At 40.0% G+C, this 21374-nt stretch overlaps 1 protein-coding gene across 2 annotated transcripts; it reads right to left on the bottom strand.

Annotated features, from left to right (window-relative positions):
- Positions 1–1634: 1634 nt before the first annotated feature.
- gad3 (glutamate decarboxylase 3) lies at positions 1635–19904 on the bottom strand. Of its 2 annotated transcripts, none has more exons than XM_035430812.1 (15): positions 19784–19904; positions 18945–19103; positions 12915–13157; positions 12522–12612; positions 11778–11890; positions 11236–11351; positions 10746–10825; positions 10130–10184; positions 9264–9380; positions 6102–6166; positions 5457–5535; positions 4388–4537; positions 3948–4055; positions 3640–3729; positions 1635–2425 (listed from the first exon to the last, which is right to left on the bottom strand). In XM_035430812.1, exons 1-15 carry the CDS (start codon positions 19797–19799, stop codon positions 2252–2254), a joined length of 1656 nt encoding a protein of 551 aa, XP_035286703.1. In that variant the 5' UTR covers positions 19800–19904; the 3' UTR covers positions 1635–2251. The 2 variants fall into 2 exon arrangements, with proteins under 2 accessions (XP_035286703.1, XP_035286705.1); XM_035430814.1 differs by having other exon boundaries at positions 2340–2425; positions 3640–3725.
- Positions 19905–21374: the final 1470 nt, after the last annotated feature.

Raw genomic sequence — 21374 nt, 5'->3', positions numbered from 1 at the left:
TCAGTTACAGTGTGGGTGTAGCACGGTAGTATATAAGCTTTGGATCATAAGCCAACTGAGCTTGTGACTCAAAGCGCTTTGATTCCCAGCTTGGGTGCTGCAGCTGGGCCCCTGCGGAAAGTATTTCATCTGAATTGCTTCAGTACAAACAGATTTTAGAATTGGTCACGGTGCATAGTGTCCATTATATGTTTATGTATGTTAACACACCACTAGGTGGTGACATCATCCTATCAAGAAAATATATAAGCACACACTGTATGCGAGCTTGACAGGATAATGTCGCCACCAAGTGGTGTGCATGTAAACTTAATTTACAGAGACGCTTTAAATGGGCACACCTTTAAAATGCTCCTACCTTTGCCTAAGTAGCCTATTTTTGTTTTTTGGATTGTGGGAAGAAACTGGAGTACGTGAAGGAAACCCACGTTCAGGGGCATGAAAACTAACTTGTTGCACCTGTTATTACATGAAGAGGAGCTAATTGACCTTATGATTTCTTCCTATGTCGTTCAAAATGAAGTGATGCAAAAGGTATTCCCAAAACAAAATTGATTTTTTAAATGATAGGTCATCGGTCATGTTACCTTTCAGAATTTTCTGTTATATTTCTCAGGTCATTTTATTTCCAGTGACAATGGTACATATTTACATGATTTGTACCTGAAAATCTCATGGTTGTGGTTTTAATTAGTAAAGGTGTCACTTGAGCAATACCCAATGATATTTATTTATATGCCAAACTGCACCCGATTGGAGCAGTGTTCTGACATAGTGGGCACATCATGAAATAAACATCAGGAATCTCAGCTGGTGTGTTCAGTTAATGTATGACTTTGTGTACAATGATTCAGCCCTTGGTCCTGATGCAAATCCTGACCATGTCAGCACTGACTGTCCACAGAGGTGCACCGAGATGATACATAGTTCTTTCACATTTTCCACGAGTTTAATTCAGCAAATTTCCTGACTTCATTGCACAAAATTGGCTTCTCCAAAAAGCTGGCCACCAGCAATCTTGGCTGAACCAGCTTCATAAGAACCGCAGTCCTCCAACGCATCGGCTGCATATCTCAGCTAGCAGACTGCATTGCAAGTGAATGGTGGACCCCTGACTACAATTGTTCACAAAGCCTGTATACGTGTACAGACCAGGAGAACTCTTCCCTTGTTTGCCCTCCCACCTTTGTCACAAATAAAGGTCAGGTGGTCCTTCTTTGCATGTTCATTTGCACAGTGAGTCAGATGACACGTGTGCGATCTGTCCGGCTGTTGTGTGAGGTTTCAGGGGCTGGCTTAGTGTGTTCACTGGAGTCTGTCTCTTTATCTTTCTCGTCCTCTCATTTATCATGTTATGTTTGTTTTCCTTTTCCCACGCTTCCTGGGAGTGGCCCTTTTCGAAAGGGGGCAACAGCCATCGGGGCAGTGTCTTTGTTCTCAGACCGAGCAGTATTATTCTATTATACTCTACACCTTTACTGAGGCTTCAAAGAACGAAAGAGAGAAAGAGAGAAAGAAACGACATGCTTCCCAGCACTCACAATCCCCCAGAGCCTTCTCTTTTCTGTTATCTTCCATGATCTAATTCCAGGAAAAACTCAAACTACCGTCAAATACATCAAACTATGAAATAATTCTTTATTAAAAGATAGAGAAAATACGTTTAAATACACAGCAACCACTTCAGTACATGAGTACAGTGAACAATAATGACATGACCAGGCTAATGCAGTTAATGCAGGCTAATGAGAAACAAGGCTGATCTTGATATAAAAATAAAATATTTTCCACCTTTAGAAATCAAAGTATTCTATCACTATTTATATTTTATTCCTCTTTAAAGTACTGCATTATTTATATTCTATTCCCAGTTAATGCATTTGCATTACCTCTTTATAGTCTATTTCCCCTTAAAACATTGCTATTATCTCTATTTGTATTCTATTTTTCCTTAATGTACTGCCAGAGATTACATATAATTAATTTTATACTATTACGTATCTCAGACAATATTAAAACCCTGATAAATTTAGTGAAACATGAATCCACAGTGGATTCTTGCAGGCTTTGGGAGATGGATTCAATTTAACTATGATTATTTATTAATTATTAATGATTTGTTTGACTGAGTTGCTGAACAAACTTGCTGTAAATTGTACAAATATTTCTGTGTTCAGCTGATTGTCATGCAAATTATAACAATCTACTCTCTTTATATTCAAACACCATCAGCCATACGTGATAACATAGTTCACAGGTCACACCCCAGCCGAACAATCTCATCCAATAGGAAGTCGACATCCTCCTTCCTGGTGGCAGGGTTGGAGAACACACATCTGAAGAAGTTGACCTTCTCACTGGTCGGCTGGTAGCCAATCATTACAGATCCCTCCTCCATCATTTTGGCTTTTATCTTTGGAGCAACCTTCATAATGAACAAAGAACACAACAAACACTAAACACTCTTTTCCTGCTTTATTTCCCTATTTATATATATATTATATATACTGTATATATATATATATATATATACACACACACACGCTGTATATATATATATATATATATATATATATATGTATACACACACACACACATTACATCTTCAAAAGTATGTGGACAAGTCGTCTAATGAGTAGTTGCGGCTCTTTTGGTCACACCCATTGCAAACAGGAGCATAAAGTCAAGCATTCAGCCATGCAATCTCCATTGACAAACACAGGCAGTAGAATGGGTCGTATTGAAGAGTTCAGTGGCTTTCAACGTGGCACTGTCATAGGATGCAATTCCAAAAAGTCAGTTCATCAAATTCCTGCCCTGCTAGAGTAGCCCCAGTAAACTAGGGGCAACAACAGCTCAGCCGCAAAGCGGTAGGCCACACAAGCTTACAGATTGGGACCACCAAGTGCTGAAGCGTGTAGTGCGTAAAAATCATCTGTCCTCGGTTGCAAGACGCACTTCAGAGTTCCAAACTATCTCTGGAAACAATTTAAGCACAAGAACTGTTCATCAAAAGCTTCATGAAATGAGTTTCCATGGGGGAGCATCTGCATACAATTCTAAGAGCACCATACACAAGGCCAAGCATCGGCTGGAGTGGTGTAAAGTGCACTGCCACTGGACTCCAGAGCAGTGGAAATGTGTTCTCTGGAGTGATGAATAACGCTTCCTTATCTGGCAGTCTGATGGATGAATCTGGGTTTGGCGGAATGCATAGTGCTAACTGTATTGGCCCGAATAGTGCCAACTGTAAAGTCTGGTGGAAGAGGAATAATGGTCTAGGGATGTTTTTCATAGTTTGGGCTAGGTTCCATAGTTCCAGTGAAGGGAAATCAACTAGCATAACTTGGCAGGATTGGATGAATAAATGTTGTATCTGGCCAATTTTCAGACATTTTAATGAATTAAACATTTCTCAGAAAACAAGAAATAAACAAATCCCTGTTTTGCGTAAAGGCTAATAAGACATTTTTGGGGGGCCAGTCACAGGAAACATTGTAATGAGCGGAGCTTTTGTGTGCTGTAAACTGCTGTAAACCACTGCACTTGAGAGCTGTGAGTCACTGGTAACATATGGTCATTTCACCCAATTTGGGGTGTGGCAGAATCCGTTATGAGTGAGTTTGGCTGCTGATTTACCTCATGAAGCCTCCTCTCTCTCTCTGCGCCTGGAGGGATCCCTCTCAGACTGGGCGGAATGTACCAGAAGCACACATTGCTGTGTTCTGGCTTTTGGGAAAAACAAACAAAAATAACGTTTGTGATCAAAGTCATTGAACTGGACCACTTGCATGACAGTCAAATTAGTCTTGCAAATTTAGCATGCACAGTGCGAAAAAATACAATTGAAATTAAACCACAGAAGAAATTACTTAGAATGCATTAATAATGTAAACTAAAATGAGAACGTGAAGTGCACTGAGCCTCCAGGATGCTCTCTGCCTCACCTTGCTTCTATACACAAGCTCAAAATCAGCCCTTTCACTCAAGCGATTGAACAGGTACTCTGCGTTTTCCAGACACCTGTTGACCTGTGACCCAAATCCCTCAGAGCCCTGGAATGACAAACCAAAAGTGAACAGCAGGACATGTACATAGAAGTAGTGCTAAAATAATGTAAAACAAACTCAGATTTGGGGTAGGCATGACCCCCAAACTGACCTTTAACAGCATGGGGAAGAACTGAGCCTCTCCCCAAACTGTCAAACTTCCTTTTATTTATCTCACACATGCACGCACCACACGGCCTGCTACACAATCACTTGTGTCATACAGTGCTATCCAAATACACAGTTAGCTAACCCTCATAACACTGCATCACCCCATTAAAGCCTGCTACCTGGTGCTTGTTGCCCTCCTTGTCACCCATTGCACATGGTTACAATACCTTGGCTTTCCACATGAGCCAGAGCTTGAAGACGTCCACGTGTCTGCCACACTGGATGCTCTTGTCTCCGGTGTCGTAGGAGACGTCGTACTGCTTGTCTGGCTGGAAGAGGTACTTCGCTCCCAGCTGGTTACACTCCTGCAAGAGGCCCTGTGATGGACAATGTGAGCTACATTAGCAACATAAGCTATCATGCAAGTAAATATCCCCAACTACATCATACTGCACTTCACACATATACACCTACTCACACACATATACACACACACTCATATACGCACACACACACACACACAGAAGTATATGCAGCTACCTCACGCTACACTCCACACACACTTGCATACACACTCATTTGCACACACACTCATACACACTCCTTTGCATACACCTACACACGCACACATACGCACACATACGCACACACGCATGCATGCTCATACACACACAAGCAGATGCAAATTATATGTACGTAGTTCATTAAACTGGCAGGAATTGTGCTTGTCAACCAAATAATTTTGGCACAATCAGTATGGATTCCTTGAAATGGCGCATGTTCCTCCCATTGCCGCTGGTTGTGGCTGCGAAGCTGGGAGGAACGTGTGCCATTTCGAGGAATCCACACTGACTGTGCCAAACTGCCTGGGTGCCACGAAAGGGCTCCTCTCCAAAGTTATTGGGAAAACTGGCATCTCTTCAGCTGTATTGTATTTCTCTACTGAAATACCACGGAACCAAATACGACACGTTAAATCCTGCTTCTTTCACAATCCCTTGTAATGGGTCCTTCACTTTGCATCACACTTTCGTGCACAAGTTTCCAGTTGCAGTTTCTGCACAGTTTTCATAGTTCATGGCTCACCAACATTTACTTGCCGATCTGTGTTTACATTGAATAACGTTAGCACTTAATGTGTTAATCAAAGCCAATGAGAAATGATGATTGAAGCCCGCCCTTAAGTACTTGGGAGAGCTGACTGAACTGGAGAACACCTGAAGTACTGTGCAGAGCAGCCTGTTTGAACCTGTCTGGTATGCGGCACCTGTGCATCGGTAACACGGCCCAGCTCACCTTCTTTTTCACCAGCAGGGCGGCACACTGCAGTGGAACCCCCATCATCTTGTGAGGGTTCCAGGTAACGGATGAAGCCCTAACAGAAAAAAAAAAATTTTGGAGGTGGAGAGGTGCCCATTGCGAAATATAGAAAACTCTGAGACACTAGATCACCAGTGAAAATGTGTCTTTTTTTCTATATGATATAGCCTAGTGGTAACCAACCCTGTTCCTGGAGATCTACTGTCCTGTAGGTTTTCACTGTAACCAAATCAGGGTTTAAATGAAAACCTACAAGATGGTAGATCTCCAGGAACAGGTTTATTGACCACTAATATAGCCAAATATGAAGGTCTTGGAGTTTTCTGCATATTCTTCTACATAGAAAGTAGTTTTTTGTTTTCCGTGGAACCATTATAGGACTTAATTTAGTATGGACTTTAGTTGTGTAAAACCTGTCAGCACACACAAAACCAATAACCACAACCAATGATTGAATTGTCATGGTAATTGCTTATCCACACATCATTGCCTGTTGTTTTTAGTTCTGCCTGTACTAAAAATTCTGTGAATGCTAAAATTCTTAGCAAAACAGGGTCATAGAATGCAGTCAGTCAGTGTTGTCATGGAGGGGTGTGGGGCTAGGGGCGAAACTCAGCATACCGCTCGATCCCGCGCAGTTTACCACAATGCCGTTTGGACATGAGGAGGCCACCCCCCCAGGCGGCCTGCAGAGGACAGAGAGAGATCGCGATCTGCTGTTACACCCCAAAGAATGACATGCAGCTTCAGTTCCTACCATTAAACGCATCACTATATAGGGAATTAGCAGGTACGGCAAGCTAATAAATCACGAAATACAGGGGGAATGTGCAAAGTCATGACAAGGCATTACGGCCGGCGGCGGTAATGGGCAGGGGTTGGCTCAGCCCACCCAAACGTGCATCTTGCCCACCCAATCAAATGTTAAGAATTTTTTTTTTTTTTGCAGTGTACTGCTGGTTGATTCAATTAGTGTTATTAATGTGACGAGAAGCACTTTGTCATTTGAATGCATAACACGCAACTCCTCGTGCCCACACTCGCCAGCACCCTGCTTGGTGTTAACTATCATGTAACATAGTGTACATTGGTGTAAGAATAAATAAATTAAAAACAGAGAAACTAAGCAGAAGCAACCCAAGGCAACAGCTACAGAGTGTAGGGAGACTACAGTTCCATCTTATTTCTATAAACAGTGATGAAGAGAAGCCTTTCATTTTAAATTTTCTGAATGGCTAGCCAAGCTTCTTAACTAAGCTTGAGGCCAGACTTTTTTCATTCAGGTCTTTTTTTTTCAAGGTTGCTTGTTTTTTAGACAGATACATCTTAACATTTACATGTTCAGCCATCAACTTTTCTGACAGTGCTTTTAGCAGGATCTGAATCAGGCCAGCTGCTTTGCTACTGTGTATGCTAAACAACATTTTAACAGGTGAAGTATTCACTAAAACCTTTGATATTGATGCTAAAATGCTAAAAATGTTCCTGATGGCCATTCTTTCCTGGTGTGCTTCAACGATTGCCACAGAATCCATTACTGTTACACAGAATCAATGCAGTTTCTATTTAAAGTTACAATCTCGAAGATTTCCGTTTCATTCTCTTTGGTGGTACCAATGGCGAGAAGCATTAATTGCAGGTGTGGTTTTGGACCTCACTTCCCATAGATCCACCCGGATCCAACCAGTGTCGCTCGTGTGACGTCAGTCAGTTGGCACCTGGGCCACGCCAACTATAACACTTACTATTTACTGAATAAAATGGTTGTTATAAAAGTAACGATATGTACATACTCATTCATTGTCTAACATTAGGCTAACTTAAGCTGTCTTCACACTGCTGAGCCGGGTTAAAATGCTGTAGCAGACCTGGGGTAGAATAAGTGATGATCCATTTCCACAAACGTTCTTTATCCACCTTTTGCCCGGTATGAACTTCTTTACACTGCAGAGAAGAATTCACGGGATTCGCTGTAGCTCGTGCAATTTTGTATCTCGTGCACAATAAACAGTCTTTTTCGTGAATGATTGTTGCGTGATATTTTTGAAACAACCGCCTTGCAAAATGTTACCCTTGGTGTTTCTGGTTTTGCTAGCTAAACTGTTCGAGGATAAAGCTGAGCTGGGTGTTAAATTAGCAATCAAAACAAGAATAAAACAAAAACAAAGGAGATTTCATCAAAAAAGGGCATCAAGGCTGAAGGAACATATGAGGAAGCATAATAAAATAATAACAACGCTAATCCATACTGCCGTATTCTTTTATCTAGTTTTCTCCGGCTTGACGTCTTTACACAGAAATCAGACCCGGCTCTCCTCCACCTATACCCCGGCTTTATTCCGATCATTATGAACTTGATGGCAATGTAAATAATGGTAACGTTATGGCCAGTTCAGAACAATGATTCGCAACGACACGAAACAGTTTTAGAATGTTGCAGAGAAAATTACAGCGGTGTGAACTGGTTAGTTGCAGAGCGTCTGAAGCCGTTACCTGGGGTCTCAAAAGACCCACCTTGTCAAATCGCCAAGTGCAGTTTTAGAACGTTTACAATCAGACGTCTTGGAATTTTACAAGTTGCATCCAGTCTCGTTGCGAATCATTGATCTGAACTGGCCTTTAGTTAGCTACACTGCAACGTTGCAATAAGGTAGCATTGCATTCGAGAGACGGTTTGCGAGGTCGGTACCGGTCGGTAGTGTTAGCTAACGTTTTTTATAATTGTTAGCTGACATTAGATTGTGTTATTTACATTAGCTTGCTAGCTAACGCAACGTTACCTGATATGAGAGATGGATACTGTGTGCAACGTTGTCTAAACTAATGTTGCCTTTCTTGACATGGTCCGGTAGCTAGCGTTAGCTGTGCAAATAGCTATGTAATTTAGTAACGTTACATTGTCATCAAATGTAATACGAAATCTACATCAACAAATAATATGACCTCTCATGTTACACAAAAACTTTTTAGGGTTCCATAACCTGCCCCCCCTTCTCTGTTATTGTAATGCTGGCAGACACCGGAAAAAACAGTACTCACACACAAGTGAGTTGAAGAGCAAGCCTATTGCGTTAGCTCCGCCTACCCTCTCTGGCGGACCAACCACTGATGGGTGATGGAAAAGACGTCACTAACTATGCGCCGCTTTTGATTTTTTCCTGGGAATGTCGCCACAGACACCCAGTTCTTTAATCATAAATAATAATAATAATAATAATAATATAAATTAATATAATAATACGCTTAATCACCATTGTTTTACCTAATTTGGCGATAGATAGTGACTTAACAGACATTAATTTTAATGAAAATCTTTAAAAGAGATTATTACTTTAACTATGTTTGTTGCAGAGTATCTATGTGTGTTTCTTGAACAAGCTTGTGCATTACATTAAAGCAATTCAAAATGTATTGAACAGCATCGAGCCTGAACTCAAACTTGTACTACACCTTGAATTTGTTTATTTGAACACGTTTTGCAAATAAAATGTAATCATTTAGCAGATGCTCTTACCCAGAGTAATTTTCACAGCTTAACAACTTTTTACATACAAAAAAAGATATGTAAGTATGTATTTATACAGGTGGACATATGCTGAAGCATCTCAGGTAAATATCTTGGCTCAATGGTACAATGGCAGTGTGTCACCTGGGACTTGAACCTGTGAGCCACTTCCCCAACCATTATGCTACACTCCCATCCCCACTAATACTCTTAAGTAAAGCAGCTAATAGCCAGTGACCAAAATGTAGGCAATGCATGACACATGGAGCTATACTCACATCAACGTGCATCCACAGGCCATGCTTGCTGCAGATATCAGCAATTTCGGGCAGAGGGTCGAAGGCCCCATACACAGTGGTGCCTGCCGTGGCATTTGCATAGAATGGAACGCAGCCCTGAGAGAGAGACAGAGAGGGGGCGGGGTGGTTAAGGCACGGAAAGTGGAACTAAGGTGAATGGAAGATGATATCGGCAGTCAGAACAGAAAACAATTAATAGCTTCTCCTCTCAACAATCCCCCAGCTTACTTTCACGAGTAATACCTTTCTTAAAGTTAACTTTCCTAAGTTTGTTTTCTACCTTTTTTTAGAAGGTAATGCTTAATTATGTGTGTTGCTATATTATTTTACCGTAAAGCGCTTTAAGTATGTGCTTTACTATGAGTGTGTTTTAAAGTAATAAAAAATACAATTACATTATCAATCCATCTCTGCATTGTTTAATTAATTACTATTAATTAAATCATTACTGTCAGCAGTAACTGTAGTAACTGTTTGCATGGCAGCATAGTTTCCCCCAAAATCATCCTTGTTGAATGCACATACATTCTCAACATAGTAAAATTATTGGCTATTAGTGGGGTGGAATATTGTGGAACAACATTAACTCATATTCATAAATAAAAGTTAAAAACAAAACAAAATATTATGTTGGTTATACTGCTATTGGACACATTATATGCTAAATACTATAACGCTAAGAAAACCTGGTGTTGATTCTGGTGGAAATGTTTTTGCTATTGTCATAAGCAATATTCATAAATATGCATACACAATGGATTTTTAGCTTTGTTCAATGCAACAATGCTATGATTGAAAACAAATGAAGATACAAGTCAAGTGAAAAAAATATCAAAATCACCTACTGCAGCTTTGGCCTGCATTATGCTTGATTCCAGTTCTACAGGGATCATCTTTCCTCTGAGAAAAAACAAAACAAAAAAAAAACAAAAAACAAATGCAGTGATAAAAAAAAACTCAAGGGCTCATCTTTCCATTATCTTTCCCAGACAGGGTCATGGCGGGGTGGGGGGGGGGGGGGGGGGGGGGGGGGTATCCCTGAGAGGCAGGAGCACTCTGGACAGGCTATTATTGCACTGCAGGGCACACACACACACACCATTAACTCACACGCTCATCCATACAGGAAATTTAAACTCCTCAATTAGTGTAACCTGCATGTCTATGTACTGTGGTAGGAAACGGTCATCGGGAGAGGAGGCACACAGAAAGGCCTCGGGCCGGGATTCAAACCCAGGACATTCTTGCAAATACATGTCCTTGGTTTTAAAAGACATGACCAATTACATCAAACACCCTAAATGTACAAATACATCAGTAATTGCAATTATAAGACAATAAAATAAAACAGTTCCTGTGTTGTACAACACACACACAACTTTTTGACAGTGTAAAGAGCACGTCTGGGGCTGTAGTAATACTTCTGCATGTGCGGCATCCATAATGTTTCCCGTTCTTTACCTTTCATCGCATTTCACGACAAAAACATTTTTGGTCCCGATGCCGAGGACTTGTGCGGCTTTCTGGATGGAATAATGACTCTGGAACATTAATAACACAGATTCTGGAACATTAATAACGCAGTGTGGGAAAGAAAAATGATTCCAGATAGACATCATGGCTTCGAAGATTGTCAAAAATGCTGTATGAATAAAGTCTTCATTTCCTTGCAATCAGTAAGTAAATCAAAGAAAAAGTTAAATAGGATCGCAGTTTAATATGCTTGCAATCAATTCAAAATTAATTAACCAGTAAATACAATTGATTACAAAATATATAGAAGATGCAATGCAATTAGATTATGGAATAACTGAAACTGCAGTCTAATATTCGCATAAGGAGCCCATTTTGTTTCTGGGAAACAATAAACGATTAAGCAGTTACCCAGACTGTAAGGAATGACACTAGCATGGTTAGAGCACAGAAAGGCCAGATGGGATGCTGGGATTACGTGTTCAGAGGTGAATAACGCCAGTCTGGGAAGGTCGCTCATTCCTCCCGTCTTCACCTCAGGGTAGAAATTGTATCGGGCCAGCAACAGACTGTACAGGTTGCACATGGAACCACCTACACGCATGGAAATATAAAAGCAAATATGTTGGCACACTGTTGCAACTGATTTTTATGTCAAAGAAGCCATAAACTCTGGAAGTGGGAAGGTCAGTTAGTGACTGTGTGTGTGAATGACTGGATGTGTGAATGAATAGTGAGTGAGTGAGTGAGTTAGGAAGTTTGTGAGCAATTGAATGTGAGTTGGGTGAGTGAGTGAATGAGTAGGCGGCTGAGTCTGTGAGCGAGTGTGTGCGATGAGTGAGTGAGTGAGTGAGTGAATAGTGAGTGAGTGTATGTGTGTGGATGTGTGGGCCATTTGGATGGGATGAGACTGAAGGTGAAATAGCTCGCATTTCCCCTGTGCATGGTGATTGTTTGTCAGATGTATTGTTTGGGGTGATTATGCCTAATTGGTGAAGGTGGTTAAGAGTGCTGGTGAACCTGGACAGAAGATTCCATCCCCTTCTTCATCAGCCCAGCCCACTTTCTCCTGCATTTTCCTCAAAACGGTTTCCTCCATGAGGATAAAGACTGGGGATATTTCAAAAGTAAACCTACAAGAACACAACACACACGTATTCATGCACACAGACAAAAACACTCACACATGCACACACACACGCATGTGTGTGTGTGTGTGTGTGTATGTGTGGGCATGTATTACTATCTTTGTGAGAACCAAATGTCCCCACAAGGATAGAAAGATGAGGAAAATTACACAAGGTTTAGACCTTTTGCTGGTCCCGACAAGTTCAAGAGTTGTTGAATGTTTTAGGGTTAGGACTTAGGGTTAGGGTTAGGGTTACAATTAAGTTAAGGTTAGGGTTAAGGTTAGGCATGTAGTGGTTGGGGTTAGGGTTAGGGTTATGGTTAGAGGTTACGGAATGAATGTAAGTCAATGGGAAGTCCTCACAAGTATAGCAATATGAACATGAGTGCACCCACCCACACACACACACATATTATAATTCTATCATTCTCTGCAACAATTTCAAAGAAAAAAAAACAAAGCTCAAACATTTGTTGCGCAAATAAACACAAATACTTGAGCTTTGGTTTATTTATCTGAAATTGTCAAAATCCATATGTGCAATTCTTAATGAGTTGCTAAGCGGTGGATAACTAAAAGTTGTCACTGAGATTTTCATCATCTTGCAAACAGAAGGGAAGTATACACTTTCTTACATGTTTGTGTTGGCAGTCGATGTCAGCCATTCACCAGCCAGACCAATAATATCAAGGCCCGAGGAGAGCTGATTAAAAAATCGTGGATGCCCTGGGAACCGATGAGTTATTCAATTAATTTCAGGCACACAACCCTGTCTAGACACACAGCACAGCTTTGGAAGTACTTTCTCAAGGATCACAGAGACAGTTACTAATCTCTCACTAGTTTTCACATCACTTAAGATGCACTTTTAATGCATCAGTTATTTTAATGTATCCTGTCTGTTCATGGTTATCTATAAATTTGTTTATAAATCTATCCATGCACAGTGACTTGGGATACTCTATTCATGAACTGTACAATAAAAAAATAAATATTATAGTTATGATTATTATGATGACTGTGTCTACCCGTCTTGACTCCGTATTTTAAGGTGTCACTGCAGTCGACCAGGATCTGCTCCAGGTTTTCAGGCAGGTCGGGAAGCTCCAGGCTGAATCCCTCCAGGCCATCCTTAAGCTGGTGGGGGTGATGGAAGTCCAGCACTTTGCTTGTCCGGTCAAAAGTCTTGGTAACATAGGCCAGGAGAGTGCTCACCAGCTCCTGCAGGAAACCTCTGGTCATCTTCTCCCCATCAGGGTGGGGAAGCAAATCTAAACATCCAAAGACACAGCATAATATTGTACACTCGGAGACTGCAACAATGTAAAGCTGTCTACTTACATGCAATTGGGACAGTGCATGGCAAAGTCATTAATGTTTTAACTATATTTTCCCCACATATTCTCCCAAGGCCTTAATCACCAGCCATGCTCATCGCTGCAAACTTCACTGTCACTTCAGAAGACTGCAAACAAGCACACAATCTCCTCTAAAACATACAATGTCAAGTGGCTGCTTCTTGTTGCTCAAGTTGAGCATGCCACATTTATAAGTGTATATTTATATGAACCAGGAGAATGAAATACAATCAAGCAAATAAGTGTTGGAGGGCAGCTGAAATCCTGGACGTAATGCCACCCACCTGCCTCCCTGCAAGCTTTCAGTGTTTCAAAGCAGGAGTAAGAGATGGGAAAAACTCATGGTAAGTGCCTGATTGGCCACATATTGACTTCATCAACTCTGTTTTCTGGAATCAATCTCACATGGTGTATGGGTACACTCAATGGCACAGCGCGTGGGCACACTGGGTGAGGCCAGTGAATGGTGATATTTTCAGGACCAGAGGCGAGGAGTGCATTGCACAAACATGTGGCGCACGTGGAAACAGCGCTGGGTTATGCTGAATATATTACTAGTGGGTGTGCTGCTGCTGTATTTTTTAAATAGCCAATCAAATTATCTCTTTCTATTCCCTTTAAGAGCCGAGGACATTGCAGTGTGTACTGCCAATTTTGGTAGACGATGGCTGCAATGGAAGACGAGCATAATGATATATTAATCAGATGTTTCTCACAATGCGGTCTTTTGCAGGAGGCGCAGAATTGGGCTGTCTTTTTTTTTTTTTTTTCTTCAAAAACCGAATCCGAACAAATTTCATAAGACGAATTTGTTTGTATTTGTTCCAATTGTATTCCTGTAGCTAAATAATTTAAACATGATATGCTATAACTAAGAAATAATGACAACTGTACTGTGAAGTTTTATTAAACAAAATAAAACCAGGGGAAATCATACAATGTCAATGATCCCGTTCTCAGCAGTAAAATGACTCAGTGCAGCTCAAATTAAAGAAAAATTATAAGTCCGTCATTAATTTGCAACAATGGCGTGGCTTAACTGAACCGAATAGGCTTGGATGAGTTATAGTTTCCCCATGTTTTAAACACACGTATTTTGAGAATGTATCACCTGTTTCCAAATCAGCATTGATCTGACTTGTATTGCTTACTCATTGGACTTGTCTGACCCAAAACTTCCGATGAGCCACATCATAATTGCACTGCACTACACCCACAGCGGCGGCTCCGCTCCCACTTTGGCACACGGCGAGTCACAAAATTTCCAAATGGCTCAGGCGTGTCAAAATCCATGATGAAGACATAATTTCGCCAGTCAGACAGCTCCCAACACGCCATGCGCCCGTTGGAAAATAGAGCCCCATGAGTCATGGTAGAGTACCTCCTCAAGTTCCTCTAGGTACGCCATACATTAGGAGTCTTCAGTGATGCCACAATGAGAGGCCGCAGAAAATGTTCCGGAGAACCCGTGTCCTTTCAGTGCAATTATACAATTGGGCCATCAAAATATTACCCAACGACAAAAGAAGGCTGCTGGCGAGTGTGATTTGGCTGGCTCAGACTCTTTGAAACAGGTGGCCTGGCAGGGTTACCACTCCGTTCCTTTCTTACAGCATAATTCCTTCCAACTGGTCCATTGGAGTACTTCATGTCTCCTGGTGCTGAACCGCATTTCATAGAGGGCATATTGTGCTAAATATTCAAATGTGGAGTTTTATCAGTACTCTCCTGTACTTACGCAGGAAACGCTATCCACACACAATTAATAGTGGGGTAGAACACAAAGGCTGTCCTCAACAATGCCTGACATAAAATCATTATGTGTATTATTTTCATGGTTAAAAGCATGATGGCTGACCTGTAGTGTCCTTTGTTTCACCACATTGATGGATGACCTCACCACACAGAGTGTATTCTGTGCTTTTAATTTCTATGGAAGCATATCACTGGCAACATTCAAATGAAAAAGTTGTATGTAAAATGGAAATGTAATCCTACATTTGCTTTTAAATTTCCCAATCATATAATTTTAATTTAACTGTGTCTCAAAATTAAAATTTAATTTTGAATTGAATTTGCCATTTCATATACAGTGCCATGACAAAGTATAGGATTTGACCCCTTCCTGATTTTCTCTATTATTGCTTATTTGTCACACTGAACGGTTTCAGATCTTTAAATAAAATACAATATTAGACAAAGGGAAACAGAGTAAACACAAAACGCATTTTTAAAATTATTATTTCTTTTTTTAATGAAAAAAGTCAAACAGACACACTCATATCACCCATGTAAAAAAGTAATTGCCCTCTTTGTTACTCAATCAACCGATTAACCTAATTTAATTGATAATTAGATTCGTCTTGGCCCTGTGTGTACAAGCATACAGTACACTAATTGGGCAAACATATGTCTGGATAGGTTTGTAAGATTCAATATTTATGTAATAGGCCTCAATGTTTCTAATATTTATTTTTTTATTTATGAATGTATTTAACAATGAGTATTTATTTTAAGTTGCAAATACACAAGAACTTGGACATTTTGTAAAATGAACTTGATGACCAAGTGTAAATATACCCTTTTCTGGAGTATTCATCAGCGGTTTCGTACATTCATTGAAATGTCCTCTTCCATGAGGTCATTTTTATTATTTGACATGATGTGATGCAAATTTTAAACGACCACCTTCTCTTCAGATGGTAAGATGAAAAAACACTGGGCCAAGTTACTCATAGAAGTAATTTAGGAAACGTTCAGTGGCATTGCTATAGAATACGGCTTGTTTAATTTGTGTGAGCTAAGATAGGTAATATCGTTTCTTGTAACATGACCTAATTTTGATATCAATACTTTAAATGGCAGGCCCAGATTTTGCAAGTTTGAATGAATTAGTTGAAGACAGTGCTTTGCATGTGTGAGTAACTTGACATTTTTGTACATTGAAACAGTGCTTTTCTCCAGATGAAGTTTAGTCTAACAGTATCTAAGCAGGAGAAAAGAAATACAGCCTTGCTTAACTATTATTGGGATGCCTGGTATGCTATCCCGCCAAGTTACGGCTTGGTAGAGTGGCATGCCCCTTCCCACATCTCCCATATCTATACAGCACTGAGAGTTTGGCACATTTCAGGGTTCCCTACAGAAATAACCACAATGACCACAGACTCTCAGCCCTTAAAACATTAATTTCTGTACCTTCTGATCCCATTTCAACAGACAGAATTCACAAACAACTAGACACATCCACGCTTAATGGATTTGCCGTTTTTTCCTTCTTCTTCTTTTTCCTAGCCCATTAAATCATCAGAAATGCTCCCGGCCCACAAACAATACATTTCCCCATCGGATATTTATCTACACCAGCAATCAAAACATCCCATACACCCCATCCTGACTACTTCAATGGTGGATCGCTGGTAATGTGCTTGCCTATAGGACTTTAGAATCCCAACTCTGGCTGAAGCAAATCTCTAATTTGTTATTTGTTTACTAATAATGGTGCAACTGCATAAACCTTGTGGGAACTTATTTACACCGATCAGCCGCAACATTAAAACCACCTACCTAATATTGTGTAGGTGCCAGGCCATATGGAAGTAAAACCTGAATTGAATTACGGTCAAATTGAGCTAACCTAGTTCTTTATGTCAAAACATGTCAACCTTGATTTCCAACCCTTTAGATTACATTCCATCTATGTTCAGGCTTGTGCTAACTGGGCTACCTTCTTTAAAAGCACGAGCAAATGATGACAATAAAGAATGTCTTCTTATTGCAAAGCTGTTGGACACGGACATTTAACTAAGTAGGCTAGGTGTTTATAACTTTATTCTCTTATGCGATATTGACATCCTAATTATATCAGAATGTTCAAAGCATATACTTTGCAAAAGTCACAAATGGGGAGCCATTTTGTGCAATTTGTTACGGCATATTTATTGAAGTGACAACAGCTGACCGTTGTGGCATTTCTACTGTTTAAGTACTTTTTTGCTAGGCTACTGTAGCTATTGTTACCTGCAAACGCCACAGTTCTAAATTAATGTTAGCTAGCCATATTCTCTACCCACATGCAAACAATTAGTACGTCCGTCGTGTATACAACAGCCCATTAAAAACACTTCCATTCAAAAACATGACAAACACTTTGATATCTACCAGTTGTCTAGGTGAAACTTTCACACACAAGCTTTTAATTGTGTTTGAGACACTCATTTAACATCTGAGAATATGATAGTTTACAGGTGCCACCTCTTTTATAAATCGTTCAATAAGCAAACTCATCTCTGTCATGGTTAGTCTGCTTTCTTTGTACAATAGTCTGTGATCGTGTTAAACTTAATCTACATGCCCATTCTGCAGAAAACATATCGTTTAAACCATTCCATTAAATAATTTGTATGTTGAAAATGTGTTTTTCTTCAGATTATACATTGTCACAAGCACCAACATTTTGCTAGGAGCCGAAAGTGAATAATTTGAATTAGAGCCAGAGAAGCAGGAATAGAAAGTATTATAATCGGCAAAGTGGGTGTTTTTTAATGGTTATGAAAAAATAATCTGAAAGACTCAAACGTTCTGGTAATTTTGATGTACTGACTCAAATTTACCAATTTATTTGAAAGACTCTTCCCAACACTAGCAGTGACGTCAAAAGGCTACATGACGCCCATCCCCCTTCTCCACCAGTGATAATTACACACCAAAGTTTTCGTATTGGTGAGATGTATGCGGAAAAAAACACCCACATTCAAAGATTGCAAACAACACTACGATATTTACAAAGGCGTTTCTGGAGCAAACAATTTGTCTCATTAAGAATTACATTACCGCTCTCCTAAAATTTTCACTGTCGTCTGACAACTAAATTCAGCCATACTCACACAGCCGACCACATCTTATCCTCGCAGATGAAAACGGTAGCCTAATCATACAAATCTGACAATCACGACCTCATAGCGATGTGCTGCGGCGGCTATAGAGAGCCTATGTACAAATATGGTAAAGCGCAATTTACTGTATGTTGTTCTGTAGGCGATAATGCAATTGGCCAAAACAATAAAAGGTACTGACGCAATATTCGCGGTACAAGGTTAGAAAAATGATATTAATGTGTCAGGCCTAGCTACTATGGGAAACGGTAAAATAGGCCTACCATTTTATTAAACAATTTAGCTAAGCTATTAAGGGAATTCTGTAACAATAGCGCAGCTTCAGATGCTGTCCTGGATTCAGCTACCTGTAAAGGTGTATCCTCGAGTTTGAGCCAGAACCAACTCTGAACAATGTTAAAGGAATAACGGATTGAATTTAGGCTAATATTTATAGTAGCATACATTTAAAAGAACAGAACGATAAACACTTCATATAGGCAGTTGTTTTATTTGATATAATCAATAAGATAACTATTCCAAGGCATTCTTCTTTAGAAGTTCTTAAGTTTCAGAAATGTCTTTTATTAATGCTGTGGCATGCCCATAAGGAAACATGTACTACCTACCCGTTTCAGTTTATAATCCTGTAAGGGCTGTTGCTAGGACAAATTAATTAAATGATTAATGAATTCATCAATACAGATGACTTCTGGCGCACTGTAATTATGACATCAAAGGCAATTGGTCTAATGCAGTTTATCTTTCTGCTTAATTTTAACCTTCATTACCAAGAATAATAACATATGCCTTGATTACATGCTACCTTTACTGTAGATGCTGCTGAAATCCTTGGCATTGCAGCTTCTGTCTGGGACTGGGGTCTGGGAGTATTTGCTGTTTTCTGGGTGATCTTTGTCTGTATGCTCCATCCACTCAATCCTGGGTTTACCCCCTCCCCTGGCAAGAATTACTTCAGAGTTGTCTGGGGAGAAGAATGGTAAAAGTAAACCTACAACACTCATGCACACACACACACACACACACTCACAAAAAAAATAAAACAAAGTTTGAACAATTGTTTTGTAAAGATTTTTTGTAAGCTGAATGACCCCTAGGAAGGGTGATTATTTAGTGGTTGGAGAGGTATAACCATATCCTCCAACAAATACATTTTATTTACAATGCACATTGTTTTAAACGGAAACAATTTTATTAGAAGGAAATTATTCATTTGAATTCAAATATGACTCTAGTAGTAATGAAACCAGGTTAAATAAATCACATCACTGCAGAAACGCTTGGAAATAATTAAAATATTGTTGCCAACAGACCAAAATGAACAGAGAGGTGAAACCAAATAAAGAACCACAGGAAAGCAAGTGGATATTTTGACCTATGCACCCAAAGATTAAGCTCGAGAGGTATGAATGCAGAAAAGAAGGCATAACATTTAAAGATTACCCTCAGCATCAAGACGCTAACAAAACTGTAATATCCATGTGAAACGTCAATACAATACAACAAAGGGAGGGCTCAGTGTGTTAATTCAACACAGATACACAAGTCCATAATGGGAAAAGGTACTTTATCAGAGTAAAATGTACTCTATTGGAGTTTTTAACATTGAAAACATTTGCTGTTCATAGATACCGGGATACTCACCATGGAAAGTCTGCATTTTGTTCAGCTGAGTGTGACTGAAGTCCCAAATTGGAATGGTAGGTCTTCTGCTTCCTTTTCTGTTTGCTTATAGCCTTGTTCACAGTGTTCTCTCCTTCCAAGGACAGATACAGACTGATCACCTGCACCTCATGTTTACCATCTCTTAAATAGCACAAAGGGGATCTGGGGTGGGGCCATTCACACTGTCTTTCAACAAGGTTGTAAGCGCGCTGCTAAGAAAGCTTGGCAAAAAGCCAGCCCAATATGAACCGTCATGATATTAAAATCTCCCCTTTCATGTTACTTTCATGTACAAAAAACCCCTCAGACTTGGCAGAATTATTTTTTGAAATGCTAATAACTAATAAGGGCTACGCAAAAACATGTTCCACTGAAAACATTTTCAAAACTACAGAGTGTACTGTATACAGAGCATTGTAGAGCATATGGTTGTTGAGATTAAGAACAGATGCATGCCCCCTAGTAGCAGTGATAGAAGCTAGTTACTGTATGTCAATTACAGTAACAATTAAGATTTTTTTATGGGCCCCCTTTCACCCTCAGACGCATGTAAATACACTGCACACACTGCACCATTAGGGCTATATTATATTTCTGTGGGTTGACATGAGGTCAGAAGGTAGCTAAATTAATGTGGGAGTCTGTGGTCATTGTGGTTGTTTCTGTAGGAAACCCTGAAAAGTGCCAAATTCTCAGTGCTTTTTAGGTATGAGGCATGGTGCCTGCCAAAGCATAACTTGGCAGGATGGCATACCTGCCATCCCAATAGATGCAGAAAGATTTAATATTATCATCAAAGCTTTATTTAATGGAGAAATGGGCAAGTATGTGTGTGTGTTTGCATGTGTATGTGTATCTATGTGTGGTGGGTGCGCATGCAGATCTATAAATGAAGATGAGTATGTGTATCTGTGTGTGTATGTGGATGTGTGTGTGTGCATGTGTGTACAGTATGTATGTGTGTGCATATTGGAGTGTGTGTGTGCGCGTGTGTGTTTTTGTGTCTACGAGCATTTGTTTTTTTCATATATTCAAGCAAGTGGACATGCATAGAGTAAGTCTGCACTTGTCTACATGTAGTTTTCAGAGGTACAGGCTGAATGAAAGATATGGGTTTGGACCTATGCTGCAATATGCACAGAAGATCATGTCGCAGTAAATCAGCATTTGTTTGTGCAAGGAGTGACCTCAGCATAACAATGCCGCCCATTATGCATCTGAGCTACAGGGCGCCTTTAGGCATATTCCATTTTGTTAATGGAGCAGTCAACAGCAAAGAATGTTTTTCAGGAATTACGTAGTGCACTCTGGAATGCTCAGTCTCAAGGCCAGCCCTAGGATTTTGGTGGCCCTAAACAAGTCTGTGGAGGGGGGTGGGGCGGGATTTCACTTGGTAAAATCCTTCCTACATGAAATTTTCTGTTGCCATTCCATTTTCAATTTATACCGCTAGTTCCGCGAAAATAACGTTATGTATGTTATGTATGGGTTTGAGGTGAGTCCAGTTACATCATGTTCAAACACATCTGAAGACCGTATGCTGCTTAAGGCCCTCACTGAGATTAGATCA

Source organism: Anguilla anguilla, chromosome 8 (assembly GCF_013347855.1).
Source record: "Anguilla anguilla isolate fAngAng1 chromosome 8, fAngAng1.pri, whole genome shotgun sequence".
Classification (NCBI taxonomy): domain Eukaryota; kingdom Metazoa; phylum Chordata; class Actinopteri; order Anguilliformes; family Anguillidae; genus Anguilla; species Anguilla anguilla.
This window is presented reverse-complemented; position numbering and strand designations above follow the sequence as displayed.

Coding starts and splice junctions, on each gene's coding strand:
- gad3 (XM_035430812.1), bottom strand. Junction 13,158..18,944: donor CAGCAGCATCTACAGTAAAG/GTAGCATGTAAT, acceptor TTGGATGTTTAG/ATTTGCTTCCCCACCCTGAT. Junction 11,352..11,777: donor GGATGGAATCTTCTGTCCAG/GTTCACCAGCAC, acceptor CCATGCGTGTAG/GTGGTTCCATGTGCAACCTG.